Raw genomic sequence first — 26,491 nt, forward strand, 5'->3', positions numbered from 1 at the left:
CTCCGGTCTCATCGAGCAGAGGTCGAATTGCCGTTAACGTATTTTTAGAGCGGTCGGCACTACATGCACTAAGGTCGTACACCGTACTGGCACGGCTAGGCTGGAATGAAGAAGAGGCGGGGCGGCAGGAGGAAGTGCATGCGGGGCAGGGGGCGGGCAGGGGCGGGCAGCGGCCGGCGGGAGTCCAGGTGAGAGGCCCGAGCCGGGATCCCGGCGCTGCGCGGGCCGGAGAGGCGTGGCGTCGGGGCTCGAGTGGGGGAGGGGGGGACCTTCCCCTCCCATCCCATTCAGGCACTAATGAAAAGTTTCTTGAGCACCTACTGTGTGCGCCCGCTGGGACCACCGGAGCGGGGTGGGGGACCCAGACTCAGTCTGTATCCTCAGGGGGGAATTCTGGTCTGATAGGGGTGGGGAGAGACAAGTAGCTGGACAGTGACAGTGTGTGCAGGGGTGTGGACAGGGAAAGAAGAGGGAGGTGGGGGTCAGCCATGTTTGCCTACCAGCTTGGTGGGGACAGGGACTGGGTTCCAGGTGCCCAGTACAGGTGGAGCAGCAGCAGAAGCCGGGACTTTTGAGGAGGGGATGAATGAGTGAATGAATGAGTGAATGACTGTGCATTTCCCTAAGGGCGCTGGAGACATTGTATATCACACTCCTCCCTGCAGGTGTTTCAGGCCAGGTAGGAATGCGGTGCGTTGGGCATGCCCTTCTGGGTCAGTCCCTGGCTCTGCCAGGCCCTGTCTGCCCTCCCCCAGCCAGCACCAGGAAGTGTCGCTGCAGGCGGGTGGCCACCTGTCGCTTCTGGCTGGGGCATTATCTGGGGGAAGCGATGGAATCTTCCACCCAAAAGAGTTTAGATCAGGATCTGGGGCATGTTTGGTGCCAAGTGTGAGTGACCCTCATGATTTAACCAACATTGATGGTCTCTCTGTGCCCAGGGGCCGGGGGACCCTTAACCGTTTAAGACACAGTCCCTACCCTGAGAAGCCGGTGCCTAGAATGGGAGACAGGCAGGGCCTCAGAGTAATACGAGCTACAACAGAGGTGGGGACAGGCAGTGGACGGTTGTAGGGAAGAGGGTCCCCTCACCCGGGTTGGGGGACCAGGAAACCCTTCTGAGAAGAGGGACCAGCGTCGAGGAAAAAGAGTCAGATGGGGGAGGGGAAAGATTTTCCAAACCGAGGGAACAGAACATGCAAGGAATGGAGGCAAGAGAGAGGGGGTGGCTTTGGGGTTCACAGTCCTTGTGGCTGAGGGCGAGGTGGCTTGGGGAGCTGGTGATGGGGTGGGACTGGACAGTGGAGCACTTTGGGTGTCATATAGAACCTGACCTCCCACCCCTGTTAGTAACCAGAACTGAAATCTAAAGAATGAGCACAAGAGCCTCCCCAGATGCTGAACTGAGTGGTTTTATTGAAGCTCAAGGAAACGGGGCAGAAGTCTCTGGGTTTTGCCCCCCACCCCCGGCCCTCACTCAGGTCGTGATGTCACCTGCATGGAGTTCAAAGCCCGACACATGAAAAAGCACCCTCTGCCCTGGCCGGTGTGGCTCAGTTGGTTGGAGCATCGTCCTGTGCAGGGAAAGGTGGCGGGTCCGGTCAGGGCACATACCTAGGTTTAGGGCTGGATCCCGGCCCTGGTTGGGGCTCTAGCGGGGAGGCAACCAATCCATGTTTCTCTCTCTCTCTGTCTCCTACCCCGCCCCTCTAAAAACCAATGCCGATGTCCTCCGTGCGGAAAAAGCCCCCTCAGCCTTCTTTGAACCTCACTGTGACCCAAAGAGGCAGCCGGGCAGGTGTCACTGCCCCACCCTGCCCAGAGGCCGAGCCCAGACCCCTGACCCTGACTCATCTTCAAGCTCACCCAGGGCCTGGTCAGCAGACTGAGTAGAGCCTCACCTGGATAGAGGAGCATCCTAGGACTGCCCCACCCTTCAGGTGCCCCTCCCTCCCCGAAACTGCCACAGGGCTGGGCAGTGACTTGGCACTGGGCTTGGTGTATAGCCACTGAGCAGGGCTCTCCGCCCCTAGGAGTGGTGGGGAGGAGCCCCATCCCCCAAAGACATCCTCCCCACTGCTGCTGTCATCAGGCTTTGGGTGGCAAGGCTGGAAGGCAGGTGAGGCCGGGCTGGGGTGGAGGGAGCCGAGAATCAGGCAGAGGCATTTGGCCTTGGTTGCCATAGGGATAATCACGCTGACACTCTCGGTGTGTGTCATGCTTTCCAGTTTCACTGAACATTTCCTAATGATAGCAGCACCCATGAACGGATCCCTAACCCTGAACAGGTACTGCCCCTGGCAGGTGGGGATTGTTAGCCCATTTCACAGATGAGGTACCTGAGGCCCAGAGAGGTTATGTTCTTGTCTAAGATCCACAGCTAGTAAGAGGCAGAATCCTAGGTCTGGCCACAAAGCCGCACTCTCTCCCGACATCACACCTCACATGCCTGAGTTCACTCAGCCCTCAGATCTACTGATGTTAAACCCCAGCTTCACCCCCACTCTATGCTCACGCTTCTGCAAGAGGGAGATTAGGGCCAGGAAAACCTGTCCTGATTGGCAAGGAATTTCCCCAAATCTCAGACATTGCTGGGCCCTGGACAGCAGTGTTTTCCTGGAGTTTATTTTGGGGTGAGGAGGTGGCCCAGGTCAGTCGGCCCATCAGGGCACTGTTATACTGTTTACTGTTATACTGTTTTGTGTGGCTGCCTTTGCTGCCAGCCTGTGGGTGACTCAGCCTCTTAAAGTCCCACGGGTCCCAAGCCCTGAACAGTGGGCCACAGCCCCAAAGACCCCAGAAGCACAGAGATGGCCAGACCGGCCCTCCTTTGACTCAGGATGTCATGTCCAATTGACTGCTTGGCTGGACAAATGGGAAGAGAAGGAAAATGATGGACCAGGGGAGAGAGGAAGGAAGGAAGGAAAGAAGGAAGGAAGGAAGGAAGGAAGGAAGGAAGGCAGGCAGGCTGGCTGACTCAATAAGGAAAGTAAAGAAATGAATTAAGGAACAAATGGTTGCATGCATGAGTGAATACAGCACATGACCTGAGTTCAGGGTCAGCAGACAGGTGATTACCCTCCTGCTTCCATCTGCTCCATTTTCTGACACCCCCACCCCCATCCTCCCTGAGGCCTGGAGTCCCCTTCTGTTCCAGCTGAGTCTCTGCTGCCCCCGTGTGGTGACTCTGCACCGTCATCACTTGCTCTGCTTGGGGTTCCTGGCTTGGGGTGTGGGGTGTTTATGGAATGAAGGGGAGGGAAAGTGGGTGCCAGGGCCGTGGAACGTCCGAGTCCAGTCCTGCCCTTGAAATGACTTGGCTGGGGACACAGGCCCTTGGCTCCTCACACCTCCCCGTGTACCTTCCCTCCCTTTCATCCCAAACACCAAATCCCAAGAGTTCCTCCACCCAAAGCCGTGACCTCACGTTTACTGAGCACCTACTGTGGGCCAGACACCTGGCATGTGTCATTGTATTCCATCCAATGAAGTGTATAATTCTTATACTCTGACAATCGAGGAAACGGAGGCCCAAAGATCCCACAGCTGGTAAGTGGAGGAGCTTGGGTTCTAACCCAGGCAATGGGGCTCTAGAGCTCCAGACACAGAAGCCCCAGAAGTCAGAGTATGGGGGGCCGCTAGAGACTTTTTATCCAATGTGCTCATTCTTGGGGAGGGGCTCAAGAGGAAGGGACTTATCACACAGCAAGTAAGCAGCAGACACAGGTGTGTGGCAGGCAGAACCCCAAAGGGCCTCTTCTCTCTAGTTTTCTTCTGTCGGGCTCCCCAAGACCAGCTCAGCCTCAGTGGCCATTTGACTGGAGCCCAGGGCCGGGGACGCAGCCCTCTGCCCCGCCTCCTCTCCTGCCTCCCCATTATGGACCCTTCTGGGTCGAAGGAGAAGGTTGATTATGGGGGTGGGAGAGGGTGGGGAGCGAGGGAGCCCCGTGACCCAGTCTTGATGTTTATGTAGCCATTTGGATCGTCCCTTCCGGTGTCTGCGGTCCCAGACGACCGCAGGCAGGAGAGAGGAAGGAAAGTCGGAGCTGCAGGCGCTGTGGGCGATAAACTGGCTGGTCCTGTTCCTCCCACATGCGGGCCTGCCTGGCCAGAGCTGCTGGTCAGGCCCGCAACCTCCACACCTGTCCTCTTGGGTGGGGCTCAGTCTACCGCTGAAGGCTCCCTGACCGAGGGGGCCTGGGACCTTCCAGGCTGGCCCATAAGCCCGGGGTTGGAGGAAGGGGGAAGAGGCGGAAAGAGATGGGAGCAGCTGGGCCTGGGCCCTGTTGAATGAACTTAAAGGCAGCCGGGACCACCCCTCACGAAGCCAGAGCAGCCTGCTGATGTCCCTCGTTTCCAAAGCTGCTTGGAGGGCTCCCCTTCCTGCCTCCCTCCTTCTGACTTGCTTCTGCCCAGGACTTGTCTGTGGCTCCCCACTGCCAGCAGGACAAGGACCTTCGGTCTCCACCCGGACACGAAGTCTCCTCAGCTCAGCCACACCTGGTCTCTGTCCCTAGACCCATGCCACCCGTGTGCGGGCAGTTCCCCTGCCTGGAGGCTCCTCTCCCTCCTCATGTCCATTCTGCCTGCCCTGCAGAGCCAGGGCTCATGTTTCCATGACCTCTGAGCTTTCCCTGGCGGCAGCCTTCACAGGCTCCTGCAACAGGCTGGCTGGTTGGTTACCTGCCTCCCCTGTGCTGGGAGGGGGTTCCACAGAAGCTCTTTACTGTCAGGCCTTAGAGTGGGCGGGCCCCCGGGGGTGCTGGGAATGTCCACCCAGATCCTCCTCCTCCCATGCTTGCTGTGATCTCTCAGGGGAGGTCCGGGGAGGGGGAAACCATAACAGCCTGGGATCCAGAGGGGCTTCTGTTTCCCCTCAGCCCCACTCTTCAGGAGCTGGGGAGGGGGCAGTGCTGCCTAGTGGTTAAGAGCATGAGCTCTGGAGCCTGAGCTGGAATCTCAGCTCTAAGCCTGTTAGGCTGTGTGATCTTGGGCTAGTTACCTAACCTCTCTGAGCTTCAGTTTCCATATCTACAAAAAGGAGATGACACAGTGCCTACCTCTAAGTGTTAGAGGTGCAGGCTGCACACCAGCATTCACTGACTCGTACAGCCCTTCTGCCCCCAGACCTTTCCTCTGGGTTTTTTCGCGCCATCTTCCCCTAAAGCAGTGGTTCTCAACCTTCCTAATGCCGCGACCCTTTAATACAGTTCCTCCTGTTGTGGGGACCCCCAACCATAAAATTATTTTTGTTGCTACTTCATAACTGTAATTTTGCTACTGTTATGAATCATAATGTAAATATCTGATATGCAGGCTGGTCTTAGGTGACCCCTGTGAAAGGGTCGTTCGTTCGACCCCCAAAGGGGTCGCGACCCACAGGTTGAGAACCACTGCCCTAAAGGCTTTAGCAAGGTTGACATATCAGCCAAGTTTTTGTCTGCTCCTGCTCCTGCCCTTTTCCATATGCTCTTCCCTCTACCAGGAATGCTTTTTGGGCCTTATCCACCCTTTTGGCTTTATGCTACTTCTTGCCCTGAAGGCTCAGTTTGGCACCACCACCGGGAAGCCTTCCTTGATAGTCCCCACTGCCATCCTCCCCACCAGGCCTGGCTCATGGCCCCTTGAGTTTCCCAAGCAGTATGATGGCATTGGTCCTAGTCATGGTCTCCCTAACCAGACTGGGGCCACCCCTCCCTGCCCCTCCCCGCAGCAGGGACAGCATGGGCCCAGGCCTGAGTCCCTGGTTCCTAAAGCAGAGATGAAGGTGTTCGGGCCGAGCAGGGCTCCTGGAAGCCCCCTCCTTCCTGCCCCAGCTTTATTTTGGTTCTAGAATCATTCCAGTCAGCATACTCAGTCCCCACCACGCCCATCCGGTGCACAGTCAACACGTCATGCAGTTAGAGGGGAGGGAAGAGAGGGGAGCGGGGAGTCATGGCCTGCACTGCACAGCCCTGGGGTAGGAAGAGTCTGGGCTCTCCCCGGCTGCAGAGGCTCGCCCGCTGTGTGTCCCCGGACCCTATGCTGGCCTGGGCCGTGCAGACCTCCTGGTGCCGGGCCCTGGCTGTGTCACATGGGGAGAGCCACAGTCCTGCCTCTAGCCCCCAGGCTACCCTGGGCCTCCCACTGTGGTCCAGCCACCCTCTCCTGCCACATCATTGGGGATAACCAGTGGGCCTGGGTGTCCCTGGCTCACCAGGGCCAGAGGCAGCCAGCCCAAGAGCCCATGTGCTCCCTATGGATTGCCACATGGAGTAGATAGTGGCCCCCCCGCCCCCCGCCCCATCCCTTTGAACCAGCAGGGACACCCAGCCCTCAGCTATGAGAGGTGCATGGCTGCCTGTGGAGGATGGAAGCCGCCTAGGCCAGTGACCCTTCCTCCCACTGGGGGTGGGACAGAAGCCAAAGATGATGCCTGTGGGGGTGACAGCCAAGCCCCTTTCCTTTGGAGCAGGACCCCTCTGGGTGCCATTCACACTCCGAGCTTCCCCAAGCCATCAGGCCGAGGCTAGACTCTGGAAGCCACAGCTTGCTCGCTGCTCCGGCTCCCTCTCTCCCCGACTGGTTTCTCCTGAGGGCTGTCCCCTGACACCCCGTGCCCTTGAAGCCTCATCTCAGGGTCCTGCTTTGGAACGTGCCCTAGGAGCCACTGCCTTCCCAGCCTCACAGTCCGTCCTGACCCCTCTTAACTGTCCTTCGATGCCACTGCTCAGGCTGCCCCTCCCTCCAAGGCCCAGCCCAAGGGTCTCCTGCTCCATCACCGTGTCCTCTCAGGGGCCTGCAGCCCCCAAAGGCCTCGCCCACAGATCCCCTGCCGTCTGTGTTCTGGCCGCCCCACCACCCCCCAGTCCCCCCCAGGCTGCAACATCTCTGCCCAACAGTGCCCAACAGGGCCTGGCCTGGAAGGACTCGAGTAAATGCCGTGAAACCAAGGCCTGGAGTGCGAGGGACTAATCCGGGCCTCTGCGGACCTCTGGGTCTCCTAAGGGTCGTGGTTCAAGGGAGTAGGTTTCAGAGGATGATGCTGAGCCAGTGTCCCATGTGGCCTGCGGGGCTCTGCTCGGCCTGGTCTCTTGGTCTCTTCTCCTGCCCGGAGAGGCCCTTGTGTCCACCACAGTGGGCTGAGGACTGTGTGCAGAGAAGCCCACCTCCCTAATGCTCAGGCTTGGTCACTCTCAGTTCTTTTCCTTGTCCCTCAAATCATAGCTCCCATGTAGTCCCGCAGTCCCCGTACCCTCGCCCCCCCACCACCCTGAGCCCTGCCTGGCTGGGCCACCATTCACACTGAGCAGATCACCAGGACAGAGGCTCTTGTCTTCCTGGCGTCTTCGAGGTCTGTGTCTTGTTCATGTCACGCCTGCTGGTGCCTGCACAGCGCCCGGCCCCCAAGACTTGCTCTGTTCTAGTGCATGGCCCAGCGTGGCGCTGGCCGCCCAGCCAGGGTGGGATATGAGGAGGTCTGAGGCCAAGGTCACTCCAGGCCGAGGGGCAGACCGGTTGGGGATCTCAAAATGGGAGAACAATGGGTCAGTGTCCGGCTACAGCTGGTCCTCATGGGAGAAACTCTGGCTCTTTCTCCACTGCAGTCTAGATCGAGGGACCGAGTTGGCTCATGAGGAGTCCACCGGGGGACCCCAGCATTCATGGCTCCAGCCGGACAATGGAGAAGGGTGTCACCCCGGAGCTTGCGCCAGGCTCCAGGCAGCTCAGGTGCCCCTCCTGGCCTTGCCCCAGCTGCTAGTTTCGCCGGACGGGGTGCCACATGGACACAGGCCTGCGCAGCGTGGCCAGCATCTGGTTCCAGTGTGTGGTGCCCATGCCACTAGCTGACGGCCCGATGATGACATGGCCTATGTTGTCCCCATGGCCATCACTGCTGCTCTCAGCCACCGTCACACGGAGAGACAGGTCCTGAGGAAGAAATGACGTGAGTGCTGGGGACCAGGGGCCGTGCCAGAGGTCCTCCACGGCTCCTGGGCCCCAGCGGGGTGCCAGGCACGGCTCTCTACAGCCTCATCTCTGATCCGCCTAAGCCCACAGGCTTCTGTTGCTGCCTCCCTCCCTCCACAGCGGCAGCACCAGGGGGCCCAGGTGCAGATGCCGCCTCACCACTTCCTTGCTGCATGACCTTGGACAGTGACTTGGGCTCAGTTTTCCCATCTGTAAAATGGTGATAATAGTTCCTACCTGTTCTTGGAACAAAATGAGTTAGAATGTAAGGTACTTAGGAAGGTGCCTGTGCACAGTCAGGCATCAGAATGCCTGCTGTTCCTCCTAATATAATCGCAGGTTGGACACAACTGAGGAAGGGAAAGAAACAGCTTGAGATCGAAGTAGTCAAGCTGAAACTAGAGCCCAGCCAGAGCTTCCCAAGAAGTCCCTGGCCCTTGGAGGCTGTGGCATGGTGGCACTTTGACCACCCAGGGGGAAGCAGGGCCAGATGGGCAGCCTGTCCCAGGAGGGTGGCAAGGCAAGGCAGCAACGCCCAGGACCACCCAGAGATGCTGGGATGTTTGCCTGGGTCAGGAACACCCGGACTGAGGCAGAACTCTGGGCTCTCAAATTTAGACAGGGTGTCCTGGAGGGGAGGTTAAGGGGGTTTCTGTGCAGCCCCAGGGCTAAGAGGTAGCTTCGGCCCTGACTGGTTTGGCTCAGTGGATAGAGCGTCGGCCTGTGGACTGGGGGGTCCCGGGTTCGATTCCGGTCGAGGGCATGTGCCTTGGTTGCGGGCACATCCCCAGTGAGGAATGTTCAGGAGGCAGCTGATCGATGTTTCTCTCTCATCGATGTTTCTAGCTCTCTATCCCTCTCCCTTCCTCTCTGTAAAAAAATCAATAAAATATATTAAAAAAAAAAAAAAAGAGGTAGCTTCGGCTCCTAGCACAAAAGGACGTTCTCACTGTCGGGAATGCCCCGGGATGGAAGGTGGTAGTGAGGGGAGGTGGTGAGTTCCCCATGCTCTGAGGAATGCAAACAGGACCACTGGCGTGGCCCAGGTCCTATCTTCTGCAGTCTCCCCGCCGTTGGTCTGTGATATCTCTGCTGGTAGGGGGTGACCTCCTGAAGGCCACAGGGGTGTGGGGAGCTCAGCAGAGCCTCTGCAGGTAGAACCTCAGGAGATTTCGGGCAGAACTCTCCCCTTGGGCCAGCCCTGGCTCAGCTCCAGGTCTCTGCAGTTTCCTCCACCGGGAACTGTCTTCTCCCAGACTTCAGCTTAGCTAAGCCCTCCTGCAGAAGGTGGCCCTGACCGCCCATAGCTGGCATGCTCTTAGCAGATGAGGACTGCTTAGGGACCTTCCTGCCTGTCCCCTGTAGGCACCCAGGAAGCAGGGCCCTTGTCCCCAGCACCCACCATAGGGCTGGTATCTAGAAGGTGCTAAATAAATGCTTCTTGACTACGTGGTTTGAGGCAAACCATCAGCACCTGCAGGAGCCACGGGAAGCTAGGCTGCAGGGGATGAAGTGGCCCCAGAGCCGCGGGGCGACCTGGCCTGGCCCCCACCCCTGCGCATTTCCCCTCACCTGGAGCACAATGGCCGGCACCGAGAAGATCATGGCTTCATTGAACACTGGGTTGGGGTCATCCCTCTTCACAGCCGTCCGCTTTTTGCTCATCTTCCTCCCATCCTGCAGTAGGTACACCTTGACGTAGGGGTCTGGGTGGACGAGGGGGTGGAGGTGAGGGCCAGGGCCACACTTACCGGACACAGCCCTGCCCATCGCCGTGGCCCACTAGCTCTAAACTGCCCAAACCTTCACGATTGCCATTATCGCCTGCAGTCCTGCCACTGGTCCTTTATTTCCTATTTGATAGATGAGAAAGCTGAGGCTCACGCGCAGAGGAGAACAGCTGGGCTTTGGACACAGGCAGTGTGCCTCCCAGCCCAGAAGCGTGTTCCTCTCGCACGACGCTCAGGGGACTTGGCAGACCCACCACTTTTCCTTCTATAAATGGTCGGAGCGCAGCCATCAGCTGAGTCACCCGGCACCTGCTCAGCAGGGTTTGACTCAACGGTGTGGGGCTCTGAAATAACAAGTCTCCGTCTGTCCTCACCTACCGCCCACTGGGTATCCTCGCTGCACCTGCCTGGACCCCGGGTTCTCCCAGGCTCCGGGTGGTTGGGCCCCCCAGTCCTCTGTCATCTGTTACCTGGGGCTGGAGGCTCCTGCAGACCCGGGGCATTGGGTCCTGCCTGGCATGCACACCACCCCAGTGGCCCTCGCCCCCATTTGAGATCTGGAATGCGGCCCAGCCTCTGGGCACGGAGCCTCCACCATGAACTGCAGGTGGGAGGTGGGTGCCCACCTTGGCTCCTTCCCAGTGCCCCAGCCTTCTGCTCTCAGATTCCCATCTCTCTCCCTGTAGGGGCTCCCTGCCTCCCTCTGTGGTTCCCGTGTTTCCCCAGCTAGACGAGTCTTCCCGCTGTGCCCGGCTCCTGAGCTCAGCCAGAGCTGGAGGTGGGGAGCCTGGTGCCGTGCCCCACACCTACAGATGTGTCCAGGTGCCCAGGGCTTAGCAGCTGGACCACAGGTGCCCCCAGCCCCACGGAGGAGCCAGGCAGCCAGCTGGGCCTTACCCGCTGTGGTCTTGTCGCTGGTCCAGATGAGATTCTTGGCCTTCACCACGACCACGGTGAGGCGTTCGGCCGTGGGGAGGTAGCTGAGGGACAGCAGGATCTCGCCTACAGAGTCGGCGGCCTGCAGGACGGGCAGGTGGCTTAGAGGGCTTCTGTCCCCTGACAGGTCCAGGGAAAGTCAGAAGCTTCCTTCTCCACCGAGAAGCTGCTGTTCTTGGGGCCCCTCCTACCAGGGCACTCGGCTGCTGGCATTGGGAAAGGGCCCCTCCCCACTCCATGAAGCAGGCACCATCCCTCCCTCCCTCCCACCACTGTGGGTCCTGCCTTGGAAGGAAGGCCAGAGGTTGCCTGTCAAATGCAGCATCCACATGCAGTTACGTGGCCAAGGGGAACATTCCGTGGTAGGAGCACATAGATCATTTATGTAGTAGATCATTTGCTTAAATAACAGTAATGCTCCCAAGCACATCCACTCTTACACGGATAAAGGTAAACTTCAGCTTGGCCTCTGTCTGAAACACCTCACGTCAGGGCCAGGGGAGTACTCCCCTCACAGAAGCCCTGTAGGGGTAGAGCTTCTACAGATTGGGAGGCAGGAGCAGTAGAAGAGCTGTAAACAGTGGACAGGGTGTTTCTCATTTGCATGCAGTGAACGGAGCCTCCGTGATTGTGGCTCAGGTCTCTTTCTGTCATTTCCTAAAGATGCTGGTGTTCGGGGAGTTGGAGAGGACAATGGGTCCCTCCTCTGGAGCGTGTGTGTGTGTGTGTGTGTGTGTGTGTGTGTGTGTGACACTCCCTGCGCGGGTGCACGGGTGGGCGGACTTACCTTGTTCTGATCCTGTAAGTAGAGCCAGCCGCTGAAGGGCTGCAGCGGAAGGTCAAGTACGGAAAGTTTCAGCTCCACCACACCCGTGCTGACGTTCCGCTCATCCTCGTCAATGCCGAAAACCGAAAACCGCAGGCTCTTCTCCTCCAGGGCAGCAGGGTCCAGGGGGGTGGAGAACTTCTCATCGAAGAAGATGGAGTAGGCGTTCCTCTGGATCTGCAGAGAGAAAGGGCCGTGGAGGGCGTGTCAAAGGTGGGGAGGGGGTGGCAGCCAGGGTCCTGTAGGCCATGGCAGGGGGAGAGCGCTGGATGGAGAGTCTGGGACCTAGGCTAGAGGCCTGGCTCTGCTGTCCCCACAACCCCAATGCTAATCCTTCTTTGGGTGGCTCAGCTGTGGTTTCAAAGCCCCCTGTTGTCCCCTCAGTGGGGGCCGATCTATGAGCCTGGCATTGAAAGCTCACACAATCTGACCCCAACGAAGTCCCAACCCCAGTGGCCATGGCTCCATAGAACCCTCACGATGCATCAGCTGAGCCGGTCTCCGCTGTTCTTGCATGTGTCCAAGTCTAGCTCTGGGCCACGTGCAGTGAGTACGGATAATTGTGGAGTCCAGAGCCATTGATGTCCCAGCCCCCAGAGCTGCCTGAACGTTGTGGGATGGACAGACGGATGGAATGACTAGGGGAGGTTGCACTGACTTAGTTTCCAAGCCCAGTCCTGCCTGGTGGGTTCCATTGGTCTCCTCCCAGGAAGCTGTGGGCAGGCCCCTGGGAAGGTGCACTTGCGGGCACTGCTCCTCTTCCGTGGGAAGCTGCCTTAGTCACTGCCTGGTGATATTTAAAGAGAGGAGCCCTCATTCCTGGTACCTTGCCTGAAGCTGGGGGGCTGCCCAGCCTGCGTCAGCCACCCACTCACTGGGATCGGCTGGGCTGGGATGTAAGAAGCCTGCCTTCCTGGGAATAAATCTACCAGCACCTCCAGGTTCCCTGAACCACACTCTTGGATGACTGCCTGGGCTGTGGGCAGGCTCCTCTCACTCTGCTCTCTGGGAGCCACGCTCCCTACCCAATCGCTTGCTTGAGAACTGAGGGCTCCTTCTCCCCTCTCTCCCCCTCTGGGGGAGAAAGCCTACTTCTGGATCCTGACCTCAGCGTTCAGGGTCTTCATGACCTTCAGTTACGTCTCTCCTTCCTTTGGCCAAACTAGCCTCTTGGCTGTCCCCTGTCCTCCCTACAGTCATCACCTTGGGCTCTGGGGTCAGCATCCAAACCCGCTCTCCAGCGCCCTCCTCAGATCCTGCCTGGCTCTGCAGACCGTCCTGTAAGGTGGGGGCGGGGGGCGGGGGGAGGGGACTGAGGGCCTGAACACACTTCTGCTCCACCCTGCAGCTCCCACTTACCCGGGAAATGCCTACGATCTGCTCCTCAGGCAGCAGGCTGATGCGCATGAAGCAGGACTCGAAGCTGGTTTCCTCCCGCTCCAGGAGGTCCTTCCCCTGCAGCACAGCCACGTGGAGGGTGTGGGAGGCGGCGTCGTAGTCCATGCTCACCTCCACCTGGCCCAGCGTGAAGTCCTGTCCAAAGGTATTGCTCACGGAGGAGATGGAGTTGACGGAGTCCACTGACTGGGACTTCCGGAGGGTCCCGTAGGGTGCCAGGTCCAGCTCCCGGCCCATCAGCTCCAGGGGCCCCAGCTCGCTGATGGTCTCAAAGGTGTCCTCCATGCTGAGGCTGCCTTTGCGACTGGGTGGTCCCTGAGTGCTGGCCCGACGGGTACTCCAGGCAGGCGCTCTCTGCAGGTGAGAAAAGGGGGCAGGGGAGCATCACAAGGGCAATGGTGTTGAGAGGGCAAAGAGGTGCGGCAATCCCTGCTCATTCAAGGCACCTCCAGGTTCCCCTTCTGCAAAAACGGGGCGTGTCTGAGTTCAGAGGGCCCCCGTTTTATGTCATTCACATCACTCAGTGCTCTCCGTCACCAGGATGCAAGAGAGCATTTTCTCAAAATGTTTATTTGTAAAGACTGCGTTCCCTACATAGAGATGTGCACTGCAGTGATGTTTATAAAAAGGAAAGAGAGTCAGCAATCTCAGTGTCCAGATCAGCTACTCAATAGCTGATCAAGCAGCCTCGAAGGAAGTTTTCAAAAATGTCTGCAACATGAGAAAACTTTCATGTTGGGTAACACTCACCCTAATATTCAAATTTTCTTTCGTCTAAATTGACCTCGATATTCGAGAAGACAGAAGCCTCTACCACAAGCATCTCCCCTGTTGCTGCATAGTCTTCATGACCACAATTTTAATGCCCCCCCCCCAAATTTCCCACTGAGTAGACAGCCATAATTTATTTTACAATTCCCCCACTATTAAGCATTTATGTTGTTTCTCTTTTTTTCACAACTATAAATAATGCAGCCTTGAGTAGCTTTTGTAAAATCCTGACTTAGAGAATTCAGCCCTTTTGAAAGCGTTTGACACTTGTCACCAAAATGCTCTTTGAAAATGTTGTGCCAGTTGACAGTTCCCCCGACAGAGTGACAGATAGTCCTTTCTGAAACCCCAAATGAGTCAGCATGTGGGACCCGGATCTGGGAACAGATTCTGGCTGTGCTCTCTGGTATCTACATCATGTCAGAAAAATTCTCTGCCAAGTACCAAGTGATGAGACATTCAGCAATATATACTGAGAGCCCTGTACATGTTTGTACTCCCTGATATGGTCATTCAAGATCTGGGCATCTATTCAAAGTACATAATACCAATAAAGACACAATTTTACCTATAAAACACTCATCGCATCATTCCTGATGGCATTTAGTAAATCATGGCAGATAAATAAAGAGGAATGTTACATAGATATTAACATGATATTTATAGTGGTTGTTCCACAACATGGGAAAATGCTTCAGGTATAATTGAGATGAAACGTATAAAATTCTAGCCCAGCTGGTGTGGCTCAGTGGTTGAGCATCGACCTATGAACCAGGAGATTATGGTTCGATTCCCGGTCAGGGCACATGCCCGGGTTGCAGACTCGATCCCCAGTGTAGGGCAGGCAGGAGGCAGCGGATCAATGATCCTCATCATTGATGTTTCTATCTCTCTCTCTCCCTTCCTCTCTGAAATCAATAAAAATATATTTAAAAAAATAAAATTCTAAGTAGAAATGACACTCATTGTGTAACGTCTATGCATGGAAAAAAGACTAGGTGCGGGGGGTTAGATGAAAATATTGGAGCCCTAGCTGGTTCGGCTCAGTGGATAGAGCATTGGCCTGTGGACTGAAGGGTCCCGGGTTCGATTCCGGTCAAGGGCACATGCCCAGGTTGTGGGCTCGATCCCCAGTGGGGGGCATGCAAGAGGCAGCTGATCAATGATTCTCTCTCATCATTGATGTGTCTATCTCTCTACCTCTCCCTTCCTCTCTGAAATCAATTAAAAAATATTAAAAAAAAGATTTCTAAAAAGCAAAGTGGCTGTACTATTTAAAAAAAAGAAAACATTGGAAATAAATAAATAAAAATGCTAATAATTAAAAAAACGGTTAACTCTTGCTTGCCTCAGGGTGGTGGCATTTGGGAAAGAGGTTTTTCTTCTTACAGTGGGGCCTTGACTTACGAGTTTAATTCGTTCCGAGACCGAGCTCGTTAAGGAGCTCGTTAACTCAAATTACTCTATCAACTCAATGCAAAAAATCGGCTGGAGAGACAGCTGGTATCTCAAAAAACTCGTTAGTCGGGACACTCGTAAGTCAAGGCCCCACTGTATTTTAATAAGCACTGCCTTTATAATTATTCACAGTCTGTATATACATTTTATGAGACGCACTATATTTTTCACAGGATGGTTTTTAAAATTGAAACCATTCATTCATTTATTCATTTAACAAGTATTCATGGATTCATTCAACAAGTAGGCACTGGGCTAGGCTGGAGATATGAAACAGGACCAGGGCCCCGTTCACAGGAGGAAATTAACCAGGAGGGAAGGAGGTGGAGAGGGAGTGGAGGTTGAATCTGAGAGTGGACAGTGGGGGCGTGGGGCACACAACTCCGTGGGCACCTACAAGAGGGGAAGCCTCCAGAGTCCCTAAAACCACAGGAGGAGGGGTATGCAAGAATGTAGCCTTGAAAGTAGCTCATCTCGTCTTGCAGTTTGAACAGAAGGGCTATTTGAATCAGAGGAGCTAACCCTCTTGGGGTTTAATTACCAGGTGCTGCTCATAAATTGTGGAAGGTTACAACAAGGAAAAGGAGGCCCTTTTCTTGTCCACACACTCACAAGTGTTATTGGTGTAATTAGCTAGTTATTAACAGTGTTAATAAAAGGAAAAAGAGCAAGGGAAGTCAGAAATGGTTGAGCATGTTCAGCTGGGAAGGAGAGGCCTGTTTGTTTCACCAGCTTCACATTGAGCAGCGGTTCTCAACCTGTGGGTCGCGACCCCTTTGGCGGTCAAACGACCCTTTCACAGGGGTCACCTAAGACCATCCTGCATATCAGATATTTACATGACGATTCATAACAGTAGCAACATGACAGTTATGAAGTAGCAACGAAAATAATTTTATGGTTGGGTCACAACATGAGGAACTGTATTTAAAGGGCCAGAAGGTTGAGAACCACTGACATCGAGGGAATCGCGGCATTGTCCCTCCAAGGGGAGGAACACTCTCTCCCCCTCCAGTACTGGATTGTTGGGGGGTGAAGGGGGAGCTAGGCATATGCACAGAAGTCAGCGTGGTGCAGGGGAAGTGCTTGCCTGTCAGTCTAGCTCAGGGAACAATGGATTTGCTAGGAGGGGTGTCCCCTACCCCCCCAAAAAAACAAGAGCAGAAGCCTCACCTTCTGCCTGGCCTCTGCGTAGGTCTCGCCATACTTCTGCTGAAGGTACCTGTAGTTGTAGTTGGGGAATGGGGAGGGGCTGGGGAAGCTACCCGATGTCCAGAGCTTCCACAGGCTCACAGCGGCGATCCCCAGCAGCGCGAGGGCCCCCGCGGCGTAGACACCCACCTCCCAGTCAGGTGGGCTCTTGATGACTACAAGGCAAAAGCAGCCTCTCGTTAGTGGGCCCCAGGGCCCCTCTGTGGTTACAGACCCCACCCCGGGAGCAGGTGGTTTAGCACTGGATTAATAGTTACTAGGTGCCTGCTGTGTGGTAGGCTAGGGGCTAGGTGCTGGGGGTCATGTTAATAAGAAGACACTCTTCTGTGGTTTCTGCTTTTATCCTCTTTCCCACAAAAACTTGACTAGAACAGGTGACGAGCTGTGGTTAACTATTCATTAGGCTTTAAACAAATAGGTTTGTTCTTGCCTCTATGAGTTCTCAGACCTCACCCTTCAGAGGACCTCTTGCTTCCAGATAATCAAAGCAGCCTTTTGGGGTTTGGGGGAAAAAAGGAAAGAGATCTGGGGGACAAAAAAATGATCCCATTTTTACCTCAAACCTCATCTAGAACAACACAGTGTCCATTAATGGATGGATGGGTAAATAAAATATAGTATATCTATGCAATGGAATAATATTCAGCAATAAAAAAGAATGAAGTACTGCCCTGGCCAGTGTGGCTCAGTTGGTTGGAGTACCATCCTGTGTACCAAAGGGTCTCAGGTTCAGTTCCTGGTCAGGGCACATATCCAGGTTGCAGGTTTGAGGGCGTGTGCAGGAAGCAACTGATCAATGTTTCTCTCTCTCTCCCACTCTCCCTTTCTCAAGTCAATTTAAAAAAAATACCTTTAAAGGAATGATATACTGTTATATATTACAACATGGATGAACCTTGAAATCATCATGTTAAGTGAAACAAGCCAGATACAAAAGACCATATGTTGTATGATTCTATTTATATGTCCAAAACAGGCAAATCTATATAGGCAGAAAATAGATTAGTGATTGTCAGGGGTTAGGGGAGTGGAGAGGAATATGGAATATGGGGTTTCTTTTGGCATGATGAATATACTCCAAAAATTGATTGTGCCAACTTTAGCCAGAATTTATGCTAAACATATTCTGGAGAAGGGCGGGGCCCCGCCTGCAGCCCTGGCATCTATCCCGCACTTAGCACCCTGTGCGCTCTCTACCTCTACTTTCTAGAGGAGACCTGAGGCTGAGGCAAAAGAACACACCTATCTATGGGCTCAAGGCCACAGGGTGGGAAGTCCAGGTCACCTAGCCCAGTGGTCGGCAAACTCATTAGTCAACAGAGCCAAATATCAACAGGACAACGACTGAAATTTCTTTTGAGAGCCAAATTTTTTAAACTTAAACTATATAGGTAGGTACATTGTTATTAACTTAATTAGGGTACTCCTAAGGCTTAGGAAGAGCCACACTCAAGGGGCCAAAGAGCCGCATGTGGCTCTCGAGCCGCGGTTTGCCGACCACGGACCTAGCCTCTCTGGGCCCAGTCTCATCCGGAAAAAGATGGCCCCCAAACATCCCCATCCAGTGGTGCCACCCAGGGAATTTATCCTCAGGGACACGTCCCCACAAGTTTCTCTCTGGTGTGAGTCACCGGGCCGTATTTATAACAGCAGCCATCTGGAAACAGCCTGGAGGTCTGACCCCGGCCTTAGGAGGGACTGGCCCTGGCCTTTGAGGATGACAAGGATGTCACTGTGGTGATGTAGAGAGAAATGTAAAGAGAAAAACATCAATGCCCAACATGGTATAACAACATGGTTTTGATGTAAAAATCACACATCAAATGGCCAAGGCCTGGGCGGACTAGGGAGGAATGAGAAGAGCAAGAAATCAGGATGCAGGGGCTGGGAGCAAACACTATTTACTTCTGACTTCGGTTGCTGGAATGTAATTTGTGGTCTAAATGAGGCCACAGCAAGGATCTACAGCGGGGCTCCAGGGCCAGTTCTGCTGAGGTCGAGGGAGGTCAAGGTAGTCCGGGGAGGCTGGTGAGTGGGGGGACGGGATGGGAATGTACCTGCTTAATTGCAGAGTGAGGGGCATACGTGAGGGGCTCCTGCTGAGACGTGCACAGTAGGGCCTGGATGTTGGTAGGGGCAGGTCAGTGGGCGGGCACAGGCAATGGGCACAGCAAGGTGGCCAAGCAGAGCCGGACTCCTCTGGGAGTGAGGAACCGGGGGAAAGGAGGGACTGAAGCCGGAGCCCTGGTGGACGGAGGGCATGAAAGGAAAAGCCTCAGGAAGGTAACATGAAATGACGACAACTGAGACTCATTTGTTTATTCATATCCTGGGTGCCAGCCTTAGGACGCTATGGAAGAATTCCCAAGGGAGGAGAGGTCTAGGTTGAGACCAGAAATAAGGACCAGGAGGAGTTGGAGTTCTAACAGGTTCCCTTCTATTTCCTATTTGCCTGACTCTGTTCCAAGCACTTCATGTGTATTAACCCACCGGGTCCTCAGAACAATGGTGTGAGGGAGGTTCTACTATTATCCCCATTTTACAGACGAGGAAGCTGAGGGACAGAGGAGATATCCACTGTCCATCTTGCTCCAAATCTGTGCTTGTAACCTCCACCGCACATCCAAGAGGCAGGGAGAGGCAGGAAGTGCTCCAGGCAAAGGGAACAGCATGTGCAAAGACCTGGAGTTGGGGGAGAGTTATGTTTCCACTGTGTTGGGCACTTTGCATAGGTTAGCTCACTGAGTCTTCCCAGCAGTCCTTGAGGCAGGCCTCACCAAGTAAATGGAGGCTCAGAAAGGTTCCATCACTTGCTCCAGGCCATGCCAAGACCTGGGAGCCTGCCGGTGAGAATCCCTGGTGGGGGTTGGGAAAGGTGGTTCCTGTGCACAGCTCAGCCCTGGGCTGGAGGCCGAGCTAGGGCAGGAGCTGAGTGATGGGAGCAGTCAGGAGACCTGGGCTCATGTCCTGACCCTGTTCCTTACTCACTGACCCTTTCCTGTCTGAGCTCCCTTTCACCATCTGCAAACGGGGACAGTGACATAAGGAGAGGAGATGGGGAGAAGTGGGTCTGGCGTCACGTGACCCCATTCTCAAGCTCGGTGCCTGCCCGGCGCACAGGGAAGGCGAGAGCTGCATCCCAGGTACTTGCCATCCCTGGTCTGGGCGATCTCTGAGTTGAATGTCTTGTGGATCTCACGTCAACCTTCCTGGGTTTCCTCTCACTTGGCTACTTGAGAGGCTCCAGGAGTGGCCCTGGCAAGTGGATTCTGTGTCACAGGCTCATCGTTAGGGAGCAGAGGGACATGGGCCTTCTGGGGGACCCCCTCGAGTCAAAAGGAGGGAGACACTTCCACAGAGGAAACCACTGGAGCAAAAAGATGAAGAGATTTCAGACTGGCCCCAGCCCTGTGTCCTCAAGGCTATGTGACCTTGGGCAAGTCACTGATGGGCCTGCCCAGTAAAACAGGGCCGTGATGGGCGCCCCACTGACACCCGCACCCCAGGCCTGTGAGATGGCATGCTAGCGCTGGGACTCACCGCTCAGGTGGTGTTCCGCCACGTCCACGGCCATGGTGCCCACTGCGGTAGCTGAAACTAGAAGGGAAAAGAGAGTCAGAAGAGAGGGCTTCTGTGGGCCCCTGACCCCAACCCTGTGCCCTGGCCTGCCGGTGCCCTTGGGCCTGTCATCCAGAGCTCACACTGAGCCGTGAGCAGGGTCTGGGCAAAAATAGGTGGTTTTTATTTTATTTCTTAAAATAGCCATTGTAAAAATTGTTATTAATTATTATTATTAATTTTTGAAAGACCTAGTTGGCTTTATTCAACAATTCACGAATCGGGCAGCATCCCATCAAGTAAACAGAAAGTACTCCTTATTATTATTTTTTAATCGTCATCCAAGGATATATTTTTATCGATTTAGAGAGAGAGGAAGGGAGAGACAGAGAGTGAGAAACATCGAAGTGAGAAAAACATAGATCCGTTGCCTCCAGTATGCACCCGGACCAGGGATGGAATCCACAACCTCGGTTCGTGCCCTGACCAGGAATCCACTCACCAACATTTAAAAATCAAGAAACTGTACATAAACTATCCAGGCTTTTTCTTTAAAGAGCCAGAGGTTCCAGCCATGTTGGGTTGGCATTCCTGGGAACAGAAAAGCACTCGATCCCTTAATCGGCAAGCACCCCACAGTTCTCACCCCCGAGCCCCCTGTTTATCCCACCTCACCTGTCTGTGCTACCTCTTTGAGCCACGAGGGACACAAACGGAGTCACCCAACTAGGGCAATTTTTAAAAATGGTGTCTAGAGTTTTCTTTAAGCAGGCAAAGACTTCACCTCAGGGTTGCCAGATAAAACACAAGATGCCCAGTGACATTGGAATTTCAGAGTCATTTTTACTATAAATATGTCCAAATATTGGAACCTACTCACACTAAACATGTGTTGTTTATTTGAAATGCAGAAGTTGCTGGGCATCCTGTATTTGTGTTTGCTAACTCTGGCACCCCTGCTGCCCTTCCACCCTGCCAACACCAGGCTGACCAGCACCGACTCTGTTGCTCATTAGAGCAGCCCCCCCCCCCCCTGGGGTGCTCACTAGGCAGTAAGACGGACTGCATATGTGCAAGTTGTCCCATAAGATTATAATGGAGCTGAAATTCCTACCACCCAGTGACTTCATAGCTGCCATAATGTCATAGCACAGCGAGTTATAATTGGCTACAGTATTCAGTACCGTAACATGCTGTATAGGTTTGTAGTCAGGAGGCCATAGGTTGGACCACACAGCCCAGGTGTGCCGGAGGCTAGAGCGTCTCGGTTTGTGTAAGTGCACCCTGTGTTGTTTGCACAACGAAGACATCGCCTAACGACGTATTTCCAATCATTAAGTGACGCACGACTGCGCTTCCAATGCTTTTGTTTAAGCTGGAAAAGGAAGGCTCCACCTCCACAATATCCTATTCCCCGTCCTTCCCCTCCCCACTCCACCCTCCAAGGTCTAGAAGCTCATACAAGCCATTACCTGAACCCAGGGCCTGCTCATGGTTTTACTATTGTTGTTGCTAAGAAGCACATTTGCTCACAGACATATTCTAAATGGGGTGGTGGTGGTGGAAAGGCGAGGCCGGGATGAACTGTATGGGTCTCAGTTCAAGGGACACGGAAGGACAGGACAAGCCCCACCCAGCGTTTGTGTCCCTCGTGGCTCAAAGAGGTAGCACAGACAGGTGAGGTGGGATAAACAGGGGGCGCGGGGGTGAGAACTGTGGGGTGCTTGCCAATTAAGGGATCGAGTGCTTTTCTGTTCCCGGGAATGCCAACCCAACATGGCTGGAACCTCTGGCTCTTTAAAGAAAAAGCCTGGATAGTTTATGTACAGTTTCTTGATTTTTAAATGTTGCACCAATTCACAAAAATGTACACACCACTCAGGCACAGTGTGAATAAAAGCTGCTTGGCCGTGGCTGGCCTGTTGGTAACCCCTCCAAGCATTCTGTGGGCCCCCCACTGGCACTGAGGTCCAATCAGAGGGTGAACATTTTCCTGGGCATTTTACAGAGTCCTGAGGTTCTTCCCAGACGGCGGCTTTGGGGCCAAGAAGTTGAGGTGCCTCGATCCAAGTAGGGTTATCCAGAACATAGGGGAGTGCCTCCAGTCCCAGGCGGGAGGCCTCAAGAAGCAGGGCCGAGCGGGGCCCAGGGAGAAGCCTCCTTGTCCCCAGCTCCCCTGCTGATGCCCCCACTCCCTGCGATGCGGGTTGTCATGGTGATGGGAGGGAGGTGCTGACTCAAAGTGGAAGCTCATTCCTGGGACCTGGGCTGGAGATCATGATAATGATAGCGAACCCCGCCAAGCACTCCTTACACCCAAGCACAGCCCTGAGCACTTTGCATATATATTACTTATTTAATCCTCTAGCAACCGCACAGGTAGGTACTATTACCATCTCTGGTTTGCAGAGGAGAGTCCTGAGGCCTGAAGGTAAGGTTGTTTGTCCCAGGCCACACAGTAAGAAACTGTTCAGTCCAGGCCATCTGGCTCCACGCTCCACCTCTTACCAACTTGCAGGAGGGCACATGGTTTCAAAAGTCTCCTGAGAACTTGCACACCCAATAGGACACTGTGTCAAAGCCCAAGGTGGCCCTAGTTCCTGGCAGAAGGGAGTCTGGGCGTACCGAAACACATGTTAACGTGAGCACACCGGTCCCAGCCTGCCTCTGCCCTGCTGGGAATCCAATAACGCCAGTGGCTGTCCTTCCTGCTCACCTGGCACAAGCTGACTTTGTGAGAGGGGGGCCGGCCGCACTGGGATGGCCAATGCCAGCAGCGTGGGCTGGGGATGCCCCTGCCGCAGGTACACATGGTTGGGGACAGAATCTGCTGTCAGATCTCTGGCTGTCCATGGGCTCCCATTCCTCTAAGGCTGGTCCAGCTCAGACCCCAGACCCCCACACTGCGTACCTTTCTTCTCCCCACTCCCTCACAGCCCCCTCCTCCCTTTGCCTGGGATCTGTGATTGCAGTGAAGGTGTGAAGGACCCCAGGCCCACCAGGCCAGCAGTTCCCACAGTGCCAGAGCACAGCTGCTCCTCACTATCTCAGAGCCTCGGTTGTCCTATAGGTAAAACAGGGCTCCTAACTGCCCTAGCCGGGTGCCAGGAGGGTGGAATGAGAGGTAATGTGGTTGGGCTTGGTAAACATTGGCTACAGTGGTCTTGGCCTGGCCATTTGTCCCAAAGGCCCCCCTGCCCCTCTTTTGAGCTGTGGAATCTCATGGGCAGCATGGCCAGCCTGCAGATGTGTTTCATTTGTCTTAAAGTGACTCATCAACATTTAAAAATTGGTAAATTTCCCATTAAACATTTATATCTTAAAAAAATAAAATAAAATAAAAAGCCCTGGCCGGCTTGGCTCAGTGGATAGAGGGTTAGCCTACAAACTGAAGGGTCCCAGGTTCGATTCCGGCCAAGGGCACATGCCTGGGTTGCGGGTTCAATCCCTGGTGGGGGGCGTGCAGGAGGCAGCCAATCAATGCTTCTCTCTCATCATTGATGTTTCCATCTCTCTCTATCCTTCTCCCTTCCTCTCTGAAATCAATAAAGAAATATATTTAAAAGAAAAATGTTGGATTTCTTACGTGTAAACCATATGGACAAATAATCTTAAATGCTAATCTCCTGATTTGATTGGTGTCCTCCACCCACCTGGTTCTTCCGAAGGAAGGAAGGAAGGAAGGAAGGAAGGAAGGAAGGAAGGAAGGAAGGAAGAAAGAAAGAAAGAAAGAAAGAAAGAAAGAAAGAAAGAAAGAAAGAAAGAAAGAAAGAAAGAAAATCTAGCTTCCTGTTAAGAGTTAGATCTGGGGCTAGCAGGTCTATAGGCCCTGTAATCCCCTAAGACAGCCCGAGCTGGAGCTGAGTAGGCTCTGCCCCTTCAGACAGTGCACTTGCTCAGCGGGCCTGGACCTCGCTTCCCTCCATTCGCTGCCAAAACCTGAGGGCTCCTGGAAACATCTCCGTTCAGGAGCCTGGTAAGCAGGTCTTCAGATGAGCTCGGGAGGTTCAGGAAGGTTAAGTGCGTTGCCCAGAGCCAGCAGTGGTGGAGCTGGGCCTGGCAGCCATGCCTGCCACCTGGTCCAGTGCCTCTTCTATTAGTAGCCACAGCCCCTGTGCCAAGGACTTCACCGCCCCCCAGGCCCCTAGGGAGCACATCCTATTATTAACCCCACTGCACAGAGGAGGACAGCGAGGCTCAGAGAAGGGCAGTGGATTAGCCCAAAGCCACATAACCCGTCAGCAGAGAACAGAGACCGAGCCAGATCTGGCTCTGCCTCAAGCACCCTTCTTAATGGCAGTACTCACTGTGCCCGAGACCCCCTGGCTCCATTTCACTGTGCCTGGACAACCCCAGCAGGCTCCCGCTGGCAGCCTGGCGGTCTGCCAGGCAGAGGGGCTGTGGCTTTGGCTCAGAACAGGATGCTGAAAAGGCATATCCAAGGCCAGGGCAGCCTGTGACCAGAGCTCCCCCAGCTTCTGACACACAGGAAATGGGGCTCAACAGGGGCGAGGGGGGAGCCAGAGCTGTCCCAAACCCGCATCTGAGTTCCTCAGGTCATGTCTCCTTCCTGGCACCCCTCCCCACCCAATCTATTCATTCCAGCTCCAAATCCCCAAACCCTAACCTGCATGGAGCGTGCTCATTAAAAACAGCTCACTGTTCAAAACCAGGCTTAATCGTACCTACCTGGCAATACCTATCTAATGCTCTAAGAATCAGACACAATAGATGCTAAATTCTTACCACCGTGCCTGGCCCGTAGTAGGCACACAATATAGATCTGATGATTAAATGGAGAAATGGACCCCCATTTTAAGGATGAAGAAGCTGGGGCCCCTGGTCACTCAGCATCTGAGTAACAACACTGGGACTGGTGCCAAGGTGCGATGGATCTGGGCCTGGGCTCTCGGCCACCATGCCACATCCTGACTAGGCTTTTTGGGGGTGGAGGTGGGTGGGAAGAACTTCCACTGGCCTTGCAGAATCTGACCACAGTCAAGGCCCCCTCCTGAGCAATCAGAGAAATGGCTTTCCAGGAATTTTGTGCCTTTGCAGGGGCATAGGGGCCCCATGGCTCCGCTCCTCCCACCCCGTTTCCTTGCTCATTGTGTCTCTGATCCCAGCTCTGGTCAGCAAGGTGTTCACTCCCCGTCCCCTCACCCTGAAGCCAGCAGGTCATGGGGAAGATGGGGGCTCCCAGGCTGAGAAACTCCGTAGGTTTGAGGTCCTTTGAGCTCCCATTTTCTGAGAGTCCCACATCCGACTACTCATCCTCCCCAAAGCCCACAGAAACCACAGCGCAGATGGCCAGGGTGGTGGTGGCTGGCATTTGCTGGACGCCGCTAGGACTTGCCAAACCCTCCCTGCTGCCCTTTGAGGGGGCTGCAACTTGGCCCATTGCGTGGGTAAGAAAACGGAGGTGCAGGAAGTGACCTGCCCACAAGCACCAGAGCTGATAAGAGGCAGAGTGGAGGCTTGGACCCCAGGCTGGGAGCCCCCATTTTCCCAGGCTGACTTGGGAAAGATTTCATCTTGGGGAGGTGGGGGCTGGCTGAGTTACCTGGAGTGGATCGCAGGCCTGGTCTGGGTGAGCCTCAGTTTCCCCATTTTTAGTAGGAAGCACAACAGCTGCCCTCTCTCTGAACCTGTTTCCTCCGGGTGGGGGAAGGGCTGACGCTCCAAGTGCGGGTTTCCCAGGCGCTCTGGGTGGGGATGGCCTCACTGACTGAAGAGGGGGGCTCGCCGTCCCTCTCAGCCCCTGGAAGCGGGGGTCACCAGGTTCTCTGGCTCAGGGTTCCTCCACCCAACAGGCCTGGCTCCAGGCTCTCAAGCTCCATCCCACCCCCAGCCCATCTTCATCCCAAATCCACGGTCTGTCGGGCAAGTTCCCTCCACCAAAGAGCAGCGAGTCCAAGGTTCCGAGGGGCCCCCGGGAGCCCCAGACCCAGGCGGGTGACATGGGCGGCTGAGGCTCCTTCCCTGGGCTCCCGGGCCTCCAGGCGACAGGGTGCGACATGCCTCTTAGGGTTGGGGCACTTCCTGAAGAGCCCGCACCCCTGCCTCGGGAACCCCCAGGGGGTATGAGGAGGGGCGTGTGGGGTGCTGTGAGCGTGAGCGCGGTGTGCGTGCAGCGCGGGCGCCCGGGAGGCGTGTAAATGGCCGGGGAGCCGCGCGTGTGCACACGCGGAACGGACGTGCGGGGCGCTGTGCGATGCGCAGTGCGCGGGGTAGCCGGGCTGGGAAGGGCGCCCGGCGTGCGCTGTGCCGGGCGTGCGTGTGCAAGCGGGGCGCGGGTGTGCAGACGCGCGGAGCCCGGGGGTCCTCAGCACCGGGAGGGGGCCCTGCGTGCGTCGGCGCGCCGTGCGCTGGGGATGTGGGGGACGAGGGGGGGCGTACTCACCCCGGCTCCCCCGTGGACACTGGCTCCGGCTCCGGCGTGGACACTGGCTCGGGCTCCCGGTCCCTGGCCGGCTTCCTGCAGCGCGCATGCACCAGCGATGAACCGGCGGTCGCCCGCAGCGCCACCCTGCAGTGTCGGCCGGCTCCCTCCGAGCAGCGGGGCTCGGGCCGGGGGCTCGGCCGGCCGGCGGCGGACGGGAGCTGCGCCGCAGTCCGGGCACGCTCCCAGGAGCCCGCTGCGCGCTCCCTCGCG

General features: G+C 55.4%; 1 protein-coding gene across 2 annotated transcripts; it reads right to left on the reverse strand.

Annotated features, from left to right (window-relative positions):
• Positions 1-6,957: 6,957 nt before the first annotated feature.
• On the reverse strand, positions 6,958-24,196 carry SYT12 (synaptotagmin 12). 2 transcript variants are annotated; one of them, XM_014467836.2, is made up of 8 exons: positions 24,144-24,196; positions 19,819-19,875; positions 16,240-16,433; positions 12,799-13,191; positions 11,401-11,616; positions 10,575-10,695; positions 9,520-9,653; positions 6,958-7,908 (listed from the first exon to the last, which is right to left on the reverse strand). In XM_014467836.2, the coding sequence occupies exons 1-8, from the start codon at positions 24,166-24,168 to the stop codon at positions 7,735-7,737; spliced, it is 1,314 nt and encodes a 437-aa protein (XP_014323322.1). In that variant the 5' UTR covers positions 24,169-24,196; the 3' UTR covers positions 6,958-7,734. The 2 variants fall into 2 exon arrangements, with proteins under 2 accessions (XP_014323322.1, XP_023599601.1); XM_023743833.1 differs by lacking the exons at positions 6,958-7,908; positions 9,520-9,653 and adding an exon at positions 9,721-9,800.
• Between the last annotated feature and the right edge of the window lie 2,295 nt (positions 24,197-26,491).

The sequence above is a fragment of the Myotis lucifugus genome, unplaced genomic scaffold (assembly GCF_000147115.1).
Source record: "Myotis lucifugus unplaced genomic scaffold, Myoluc2.0 scaffold_415, whole genome shotgun sequence".
NCBI classification, from domain to species: Eukaryota; Metazoa; Chordata; class Mammalia; order Chiroptera; family Vespertilionidae; genus Myotis; species Myotis lucifugus.